Here is an 11903-nt window from a genome sequence, read left to right as displayed (position 1 = left end):
ATTTCTGTCATTTATTCTTTCATTTTATTTTTGAAAAATGATCTAATTTTTCTTCTTAAAAATATTAAGGCAAAAAAAAAAATAATAATAAAATAAAATAAAAAAAAATAATATAATATAATATAATAACAATATTTATATTAATATATAAGTTCATATGCATGACTCTGGAGGAAAATAAAAATAAGAACAAAAAAAAAAAAAAAAAAAAAAAAAAAAAAAAAAAGAAAAGAAATACATGATTAATATTAAATTTGTAATAGTTTAATTTTAAATTAAAATATACATATATATATATATATATATATATAAATTGAACCCTTTTTGAAGATACAGAATAAAAGATTTATATATGTAACTTATGCAAACCCAATTTAATATATATATATATATATATTTTTTTTTTTTTTTATTTATTCATGTTTGAAAAATTATAGTGATCCTTGAAAATATATTGACATCTTTACAATTTTTTTTGCACCTTTTTGTTTTAGAAAGAATTAATTTAAAATTTTTATCATAATGAATGATAAAAAGAATAGCATTAATAAGAGTGGTAGACACTCTTATAATCGGAACTTAAAGAAAAAAAATACATACAAAGATAATAACAATGTCTATAATTATTCTGAAGGTAATAAGAAAATATTCAAATATATGAATGATCTTAAATATAGCAGCTATAACAATATAAACGATGGCCAGTCAGATAAAAGTTCTAGCAACAGTAAACCAAGTAGAAAAAAGAATCTTTTGAGAAAGAAAAGACATGATCATTTTAGCAAAAAAAAAATGAATAGCACTCAAAGTGATCATCAATACGATGAAGAAGATGAAGAGGAAGAAGAGGATGAGGATGATGACGAAGATGACGATGAAGAAGAAGAAGAAGATGACGATGAAGAAGAAGAAGAAGATGATGATGAAGATGTTGAAGATGATGATGAAGATGTCGAAGATGATGATGATGATGATGACGATGATGAAGATGTTGAAGATGATGATGAAGATGATGATCGAGATAGAAATATTGAGAAGGATGAATATCATCATAAAAATAATAATAATTATCCTATAAACAAAAAAAATAATAATATAGATGCTGATGAAGGTGATTATAAGAATTCTTATTTTTATAATGATTTAGATAAATCTAATAAAAAAAATAAAGTGAATTTAAAAAATTATAATTCTGATTATTATGATATATATTCAAATATATATTCCTACTATGATATATTTACAGAAGATAAAACAGATAAAAAGAAGTTTAAATATTTCAATGATGTCTTTTCTAATTATGATAAAAAATATGAAAATAATAATAATAATAGATATAATAATGATAAATATAATAATGATAAATATAATAATGATAAATATAATTACGATATGAATAATAAAAAAAAAGTAGGAGAAAAATATACACAACAACCAACTGTAAGAACTTCATCAACTATAGAAAAAACAAATACTTCTCCATATTACTTAGCACAAAAAAAGAAAAATCTCTTGAGTAGAAGTTATGGCAGAGAGCATAATATAAATGATGAAGAGAAAATATCTTCTAATATTGTTGACGACAATATTTATAATGAATATTATAATGATGGTATTTATAATCATAAGAAAAATATAATTAAGAAAAGTGCCTCAGAGAATATGACGGATAACCAGAATGTAAAGAATAATTATATTAATAAAAAAATTAATAAAAAAAGAAACGAGAATAATAATGAACAAGATATTCATAATAATATGGATGAGGATCATAATGGTTACGTTCATATTAATTATAATGATAAGGGAGATATGCATAATATAAATAATGATTATCATAATAATAATAATATATATCACAAAATATATAGTACCAGCAACAACAATAATAATAATAATAATATTGATCGTAATAATAATATAAATTTTGAACATCATCAGAATTATTATAATAATAATGTAAGAAAAAATGAGAAGAAGAACAATAATCAAAATTATTATGCCAACGAATTTAATCATATGAAAGAAAGTAACTGTGATTATAATGATATGAGCGAATCAAATAATGTATTTAACAACCTGAGTGATAATTATATAAAGAATAAGAATATGAGAAAACAAAAAAGAAAGAAAAATAAAAAAAAAACAACTCTATCAGATAATGAGAAGGGGAATAGTGACATAAGTAGTAGTCACAATAAAAAAATAAACAATGATAGGAATAATATGGAAAATATGGAAAATATAAACAATATGAATAATATGAATAATATGAATAATTTAAATCATGTGAATAATTTAAATCATGTGAATAATTTAAATCATGTGAATAATATAAATCATGTGAATAATATAAATCATGTGAATAACTTACATGGAGAAGATTTAAATAATGATCATGTTAATCATAATGATTATAATAAAAAATATACATGCAGAAAAGAAAAATCAGAAAGTAACATCAGTCTTGATAGCTCTTGCTCCTTCGAATGGGATTCCTATCTAGGAAAAGAAAAACTAAATGATAATATTCAAAAGAATATAAAATTTTTAAAAAACCCAACAAAAAAAAGAATGTATAAACTAAAGAAAATTGTAGAAATATTAGAATATACAATATATAATGAAGAAAAACAAGGATCAAAATTAGAAGGGAAATTATATGATTATATATTACTTACAAAAAATTTAAAAGAAAAAATTATTAGTTTAGAAAATATAAATAGTAATAATAAAAATAAAATGCAATCATATGAAAAAGATATATCTAAATTAAAAGAACAAAATGAAGAAATGAAATTAACATTATCAACATTTGAAAATGAATTAAGTAATTTAATAAATAAATTTGATAAAAATTTTGCTAAAGAATTAATTGATACTAAATCACAAAATGATGTATTAAAAAAAGAAGTAGAAAGATTGAAAGGTGAAATTGAAAAGAAAAATGGTGAAATAAAAAAATTTGAAAATTTAAATGATCTATCTAAAAAATTATATAATGAAAATAATGACCATGGTCTTTCATCTGATGTAACACCATCAAATGTTGAAAACAAAACTGATTTGAATGTGGAAAATAATCATAATGTATTATATAGTAATAATAATAATAATATTATTAATAATGCATATAATGTGGTATATAAGGACAACGAAACAGAATGTATTAATATGAATAATGTGAATCATAATACATGTAATAATAAATATATATATAATAATTCTTCAAATAATGTAAGTGATATAAACAATATGAATTACAAAGAACAAGATGTTTTTTTAAATGATCTTCCATTTCAATATGGATGTAGTGATTCAATTGATTACAATATTGTAGATGAATTTATATTAAAAATAAAAAGTAATAGAATGTGTTATGATAAGAACATTGAAAAATATGATGATCAAACAAAATCTGTAATTTATGGTTCCTATTTTTCTACATATATTTTAGAAAATAAAGATATATGTAATCATAAAAAGGTTTTAAAACATTTACAAGAATTTTGTCTTTTAGAATCCAAATTTTTACATATCCATTTATGTTTAAAAAAAGAAAGATGTGATAATATATCACAAAAAATATTAGAAAAGGAAGTGATTAGACAATTTGAAAATATTGAATTTGATAAGAATAAAGAAAGAATATCTGTTATTAGTCCAGTTGTTTTATTATTAATATTTAAAAATATGAATATAATTAATTTATATAAAATATTTATATCATGTTTAAAATGTGATAATTATAGATGGATAAGAATTATAAAAAAATCATTATTTATAAAATTTTTTGATTGCACATTATTTGATACAAAAATTAAAATAAGAGATGGTTCACTAATTAGAGAAATTAAATTGATAAATATATTACTTAATGGTAATATTCCAGATGAATATATATCACAAACGAATAACATTAATATGAACAATGATAATAATAATAAAAACAATAATAATGATAATAATAATAAAAATAATAATGATAATAATAATAATAATAATAATGATAATTATATTAACAGTTATACTTTTAGAGAACCTTTATGTTTAAACCAATTGAGCATGGTAAATTATAAAATGAAACATCCAATATTTTATTGCTCAAATGAACAATTAAAACGATTTGTTTATAGAATATATTTGAATTTTAATAAAGAACCTATAAATGTATTTAATGGTGATAATATTTATCATTATGTATTACAAAAAAAAAATTTGGATGTTCTAAAAATATTAAAATTATCTGGAAAACATTATAATTATATTTTTGAAAAAAATAATATGAATAAAACTCCTTTAGATTATATAGAAAATGAAGATATAAGAGTAGATTTAATATCTGGTTATATTTTAGATATAGCAGGCAAAGGTGCTGATAATTATAAAAGTTCAAATTATAATATTGCATATGATTTATATACTGAAGCATTAGAAAAACAAATAAAATTATCAGAGTCAGTAAAAGTAGGTAAATCAATGAATGAAAATATTGGAAAATTATATTATAATAGAGCTAGAACATTAATGCATCTAAATAAATGGATGGATGTTATTGAGAATTGTAATAACTGTTTAAAATATATTCCAAAATATGTTAATGCATTTGATACACAAATACAAGCATATGAATATTTATTAGAATATGATAATGCATTATTAATATATAAAAATATGTGCTTAAAATGTAATATCAAACCTGATGAAAAAGAAGAAAAATTAAAAGCTCAAATAAATGCTACATCATTTCAAGTTTTAAATATAAATAAAAATTGTTCTATATCAGAAATTAAACAAGCCTTTTCACTCCTATCAAAAAAATGGCATCCTGATAAATTAGGCATACATATAAGTCCAGATATTAAAAAAAGACACAATAATCATTTTAAAAGATTATTTAAAGCCAAACAAATGCTACTGAACGAAATAGATCGTATTAAAGAAAAAAAAAAAAAAGAAACCAATTATATATATCCTCAAATTATTGAAGATATAAATAATAATAAAAATAACAACAATAATAAAAATGAAACAAACACAACAACAACAACAACAACTAACAAAAATAATAACCATATCAATCATCTTAATCATATAAACAATAATAATAATTATTATTACAATAGCCAAACAAACAAAACCAATCTAAGTAATAATCAAAATAATAATAATAAAAACTCATCATATGAAAAAGACAAAAAAATTAATTATGATCAACATGATGATAAGACATATAAATATGAACATAAAAAGAACGCAAATCATTTTATACAATCAAATGAAAATAATATATATAATACTTCATCTAATGATCTAAATAAAGATATCAACAATGATAATAATAGTAATCTTCCAAATTTTGATTCCACAAGAAATAATGCATTCTTTTCAACCTATAAGGATGATATAGACAAATTCCAAGAAAAATTAAAAACCTACAACAAAATAAACATCAACAGCAACAATAATAATAATAATAATAATAACAATAATAATAACAGTAATGGTGAAGAAAATAATAAACATTTAGACAATAAACTTTCCAATTTAAATAATGATAAAGTAGATGAAAACTTCTATAAAAAATTAAAAGAAGAATATGAAGTTTTAAGTTATGAAGAATTAATTAATCTTAAAACAAAAACTTTTAATTCTATAAATAATTTAATATTAACAGAAGTTAATTTAAAAAGAGAATATCAAGAATTATGTAATAAAGAAAAAAATAATGTTATTATGAATGCAAGGCTATGTATTCTTCAAGAAATACAAAAGGCATTATGTGTTCGATTAGATAAAGAAAGGAAATTAAAAGTTATAGAAACTATTCTTAAAAATAAACAAGAAGATCATTCATCCATATTCTCATCAAGAAATAATCATATAAATAATACTAATAATAATGATAATAATTTTGTTAAAGCTAATATGGATGAATCTAATAATATACATATTAATACATCTGATGAAGTTAATATAGAAAAAGATCCATTAAATGAACAGAATAATAACACTTTGAATAACAACAAAAATGATAAAACAAATCTGTTCCACGAAAATGTTTTTAATGACCAAAGGGAGGATGTGCCTCTTTCTAGTCATATGAATAGTAATAAAGCAAATGCTTATGTAGATGAAGAACAAAATAATTCACCCAACAACAACAAACATAATAATATTATCAATAATAATAATATTATCAATAATAATAATATTATCAATAATAATAATAGTAATAATATTGTCGAAACAGATCAGGGTGATGAGATCATTTTCAAAAATAATAATAACAATTATGATGAAGGCCAAGACATGAAACATGTAAATAATAATGTTTATAATAATGCACATACTGATCAATTTAAAAAAGGATATCAAGAAGAATCAAATAAATTCAGTAATATAAATTATGATAATTCTATGAAAAGACATGTAGACAACCATATGGATCATAATAATATCCCTATGAATGAATGGCCTGGAGATACACAAGAAAAAGAATTAAATAATATATTTATGAATAAAATCAAAAATAATAATGATTCACAATTATATAAAGGAATAAATAGCAAAACAAGTTTATTTGAAGAAAATAATGATGTAATGAATAATGACGAAAATGAAAAAGAAAAAAATTATATTACAAATAAAGAACATCTAAAACAAAATGAGAATAACAATATATCTGAAGAGAGTTTTATATATTTAAATAATATTAAGGGGAACAAATCAAATAGTAATATAATGAATATGGATAATAATTTAAATACATCTAATAATATGAATATTTTTTATAATCAACATAAAGAAGAAGAACATGATATAGATAAAGAAAGTGAAAAAGAAAGAGAAAAAAACAAAGCTGATGATCTATTTACAACACCTCCATCATCTTCCTTTAAAAAAAGTAATAGAATAAATGAAAAAAATATAAACGACATAAATGCTCATTTATTTAATAGTAATCATTATAATGATAATATGAAGGATAATATAAATAATACATCCATTCCATACGATTCACAAACAAAAGAAGAATATAATTATGAAAAAAAAAAACCAAATGAAGATATTAATAATATGAATATTATTAATGACGAAAATGTTTTTAACAATAAATTTAATACGAATGACCACTCTAATATTATTCATTCAAATAATATAGTTAAAGAAAATTTTCATAATATAAAAAAAAAAAATAATGAAAATGTAAATCATGCTAATATGAATGATGATAATATATATGATGATAATATAAATGATGATAATATAAATAATGCTAATATAAATGATGATAATATATATGATGATAATATAAATGATACTAATATAAATGATGATAATATAAATGATGATAATATAAATGATGATAATATAAATGATGATAATATAAATAATGGACCATATGATTATTCAAAATCATTTATTAATATGAATAGTAATGAATATAATTATGATGAAAATAATTATGAATATCATATGTATGATAAAGGTAATTCTTTTGTTGGTGAAAATAAAAAAAATACATACCATTTTAATAAAAAAGATGAAGAATTTAAAAATAATGATATAAAAAATTTTAATGATATTCCTAATCAGTCAGATAATAAAGATGATTTATTATCTTCTTCTAGGATTAACAATAGTAACCATTTAAATAATAATAAAAATACAGACAAAAGTAATAGTATATTTAATAGAGATACAAATAATAATTCTTCATCTAATCATTTAAATTATAATTTTCCAGATAATAAAATAAAAAATAATATGATGAACATTACAAATGTTATGTATTCAAATGATAACGAAAAAGAAAGTATTAATAATGATAACTTTTTAAATTTATATAAAGAAAATAGTAGTAATAACAAAATGATGAGTAATAATTTGGAGTCCAAATTTTCTAATGACATGGATAGATCTTCACCATCTTTAATAAATGATAATAAAGTAGGAGACCAAAAAAAATCAGTATTCTATATAAAAGAAGATAAAAATGATCAACAGTCATATGCAACATATGATAATAATAATAATAATGATCATTATGAAGAAGAAAATTATGAGAATGATGAAAATGATGAAAATGAAGAAGATGAAAATAAAATACAGGAGCAACATTATATCAATATGAATAAGGAAACGAATTCAAATACAGAACATCAATATAATAATAATTATAATTATGATAATGATGATAATAATTATGATGGTAACAATAATAATGATATGAATTTACAACATTCCTTCTCATTAAATAATATAAATTCTAATAATTTGAATAAATATCTTAATAATAATCATATGTTTAATGATGATGAAGAGTTTTTTACATATGGTGAAGGAGATTTATATAATTTGAAAGCATCAACTTGTTCTTATGAAAATTATAAACTTAAAAGTTTTTCTATATTTCCAAATGATATTCAAAAATTCAAAAGTGATATTTATTCAAACGATCGTAATTCCTCATATAATTATATAGATAAAGATATTAATGTTCAACAAAAAACAAAATACTCATTTAATGATAATAACCAAAAATCAATATATCAAAAAAAAAATTCACAAAATAATAAATTCAGTACGTATGAACAAAATGAAAATACTGATAAAATAAATGATTTCCCTCAAGAAAATAAAAAAAAACAAACACAAGATGTCATACAACCAAAAAAAGGATTTAAAAAATTCTTTATTTCTGATGATAAACAAAAATTAATTGATCAAAATAATAAAAAAAATAAACTAAAAACAAAGGATAAAAAATAAAAGGGGAAAAATAAAAAATATAACCATCAAATGATATTTTTTTTCAAACACGTACAAAATTTTGTGTACATATAAATTATTATAATATTGAATATTATAAAAAAAAAAAAAATTAATATATCCAAGCATGTGTTTATATATGTGTATGTATACACATATAAATAAATAAATAAATATATATATATATATGTATATATATGTATTTATTTAAATATGTTATAATATTTTTAATTTTATGTTTATATAATTTCTTAGAAACAGTAATGAACATGTTAATATATTCAACAAATATATTTTTTTTTTTCTTCTTTTTAATAATGTATTTATTATATATATTATTTATATACAAGTTTAAAGACAAAATTGTAATATTTAAATGTAAATACATATATATATATATATATATATTTATATGATATATTTATTTTTATAATTAAAAAAAAATAGACTCATTTATAATTTTTTATTGTTATAATAATTATATTATTTAATGTATAATTATCTGATCCAATATAATATATATATATATTATACATTTGATGCATTTTCTTTGTTTTTATTTCTTCGAACCTTATTGTATCACTTTATCAATAAACGTAAAGAATTTAATATTGTTTCAACTTTTTCATCATATGGGTTATTATTATTTTTAAAGTCTAACAAGTTCTTTTTTATATTTATTAAGTCAAATAAATGAATTTTATTTATATCATTCGTTATAATATTTAATGTATTCTTTATTTGAACATCTAGACAACTCATAATGTCATGGAACGCTTTCATATTATTATATTTAGATATATTTAAATTCTTATTTTTGATGTTATACATCTTTATGAGAATATTAAAAATTTTAGCAATATCTCTAGAAGATATATTTTTATTCTTATTCTTTATAAAAAAGTCTATATAAGTTAATATAAGATTTATTATTATGAAAACATTATCTATTATATATGTATATGTCATATATTTCTGTTCTTCCTTAGAAATTAAATTTTCATTTGAATGTAACAAACCATATAAGAAGTTTAAAAATGTGTCACATGATATACTATTTATACATAAATTTAAAAATAAGTTTTCTTTGTATATTTTATTTTTACTCATTTCATTTATTATATTTTTAAGATACATAACATATATATGCAACATATCTAATGTGGGTTTTTTTAGCATATACGTTAAAATAATAACCCTTTGTAATGGTTCAATATCATTTATTATTTCCATACTTTTTAAACAAAAACTTTTATAAAAATCATTTGTATAATAATAATTATATAAAGAAAATGTATAACACATGTTACTTATATCGATATTATTAAGATGTTGTAATTTTAAATATTCAGCAATTATATCTAGTAATTTAAAATCACGATGTTTCATTTTGCCAATACAATATAAAAAAAGACACAAACTAGAATATTTTTTATTTTCTTTAACATTTATATGCTCCCCCTTATAATCTATAGATAACCCATTATTTTCTTTATTTATATTATCAATATGATGAGACTCTTTTTTTTTATACTTATTCGTTTTATTATTATCATTAAAATTTTGAATATATCCTTCTTGTTTTATTCCCATATGAACAGTCTCATAACTTTTTAAATCTAATGTATTATTTTCACAACTTAAATTATATTGTTTCTTCTTATTATTTATATTTTTATATTTTTTTTCACTTTCTGTTGTATTTATCATAGTAAAATCATTATGTTCATTATTTTCATTTACACTATCCAAATCAGACTCCCAAACAAACTTATTATCTTTTTCATTTTTTATTTTATATTTTATTTCATTACATAAATGTAGAAAAACCTCATAATCATATATTTTCATTTTAGTATATGAATAAGCTATTTTTGATAATTCATCTAATGATGCATAACTTATTTTATATAACAATTCTCTACTTATACGATTTATGAACGAATCATATTTTATATGTAATCTTGAATAAGATAATAATAATAAAGATAAATCCTTAATATTAAAATTTTTTAACCATCTCTCATCAATATTATCTGCTATAAATTTGAATATATCATATTCATCATAATTTATTTTTGACAAATAATTTAATGTCACTGTTATGCTATATGGTTGTAAAAATGGTAAATGACATTTTAATTCATTACATATATTATTCCAACAACTTTGGTTATTCTCCAATAATTCTATATTATTACATATACTTGTATTATTATTATTAACTGAAGATATTTTGCTTTTTATACTTGACATAAAAACATTACTCTCCACAGAAACTTTATTTTCATCATTATAATATTCATCATTATTATATCTTTCCTTATTTCTATCAATATTTTGATACAAACCATCCATATATAATTTTTTAGCAACTGATCCTAATTTATTTCCATATTTCTTATGTGGTAATTCACTTATATTAAGTTTTTTCAACCACACATTTCTTTTCTTTCTTCTATGAATATCCTTATTTTTTAATACATATTCTTTCCCTGTGCTATTAAAGAATCTTTTAATTCCAATATTGTAAATGCCTTCATATGTACAAAAATTATTTCTGGAAATATTATAAAGATATTTCTCACCATTTAATAAATAAAATATTATTTTGTTCATTTTTCTTATGGATCTAAAAAGGAAGATCACATTTGTCCTCACATATATATAAATATATATAACACATTGTTCATTTTTCAGATAAGTTTTATGGCATTTAAATTTTTTATATAATAATATATATATATATATTTACCAAACTATATCTTTTTAAAAAATTATATAAATATTATTTCATAATATTTTTATTATGTATATATATATATATATATATATATATATATATATATATATATTTATATATATGTATTTTTTTTATAAAGAAAATATGCTATTACATGTTAAAAATTTCATTATAATCAAAATGAGAACAAAAATCACATTATTATAAATATAGAAATTTATATCTCTAACCTTTTTTTTTTTTTTTTGCCAATTCAAATAATCACATCTTTAGTAACATGACTTATATTAAATAATTGGGGGTATATTTTAAAATATAGAGAAGAAAATTCTAATATATTAAAAATTTCTATAATAAATATATTAAATAAAAAAAAAAACATATT

At 19.0% G+C, this 11903-nt stretch overlaps 2 protein-coding genes across 2 annotated transcripts; one reads left to right on the top strand and one right to left on the bottom strand.

Annotated features, from left to right (window-relative positions):
- Nucleotides 1-522: 522 nt before the first annotated feature.
- Nucleotides 523-8775, top strand: PGSY75_1142100 (hypothetical protein; the record flags this gene model as incomplete). Its single annotated transcript, XM_018786538.1, has 1 exon — nt 523-8775. The coding sequence occupies one exon, from the start codon at nt 523-525 to the stop codon at nt 8773-8775; it is 8253 nt and encodes a 2750-aa protein (XP_018641333.1).
- Nucleotides 8776-9354: 579 nt separating this feature from the next.
- PGSY75_1142000 (hypothetical protein) lies at nt 9355-11394 on the bottom strand (the record flags this gene model as incomplete). The annotated part of the gene is made up of 1 exon (XM_018786537.1): nt 9355-11394. The coding sequence occupies one exon, from the start codon at nt 11392-11394 to the stop codon at nt 9355-9357; it is 2040 nt and encodes a 679-aa protein (XP_018641332.1).
- Nucleotides 11395-11903: the final 509 nt, after the last annotated feature.

This window comes from Plasmodium gaboni, chromosome 11 (genome assembly GCF_001602025.1).
Source record: "Plasmodium gaboni strain SY75 chromosome 11, whole genome shotgun sequence".
Classification (NCBI taxonomy): Eukaryota; Apicomplexa; class Aconoidasida; order Haemosporida; family Plasmodiidae; genus Plasmodium; species Plasmodium gaboni.
Note: the sequence above shows the minus strand (reverse complement) of the source record. Positions and strands in the feature narration are given on the sequence as shown.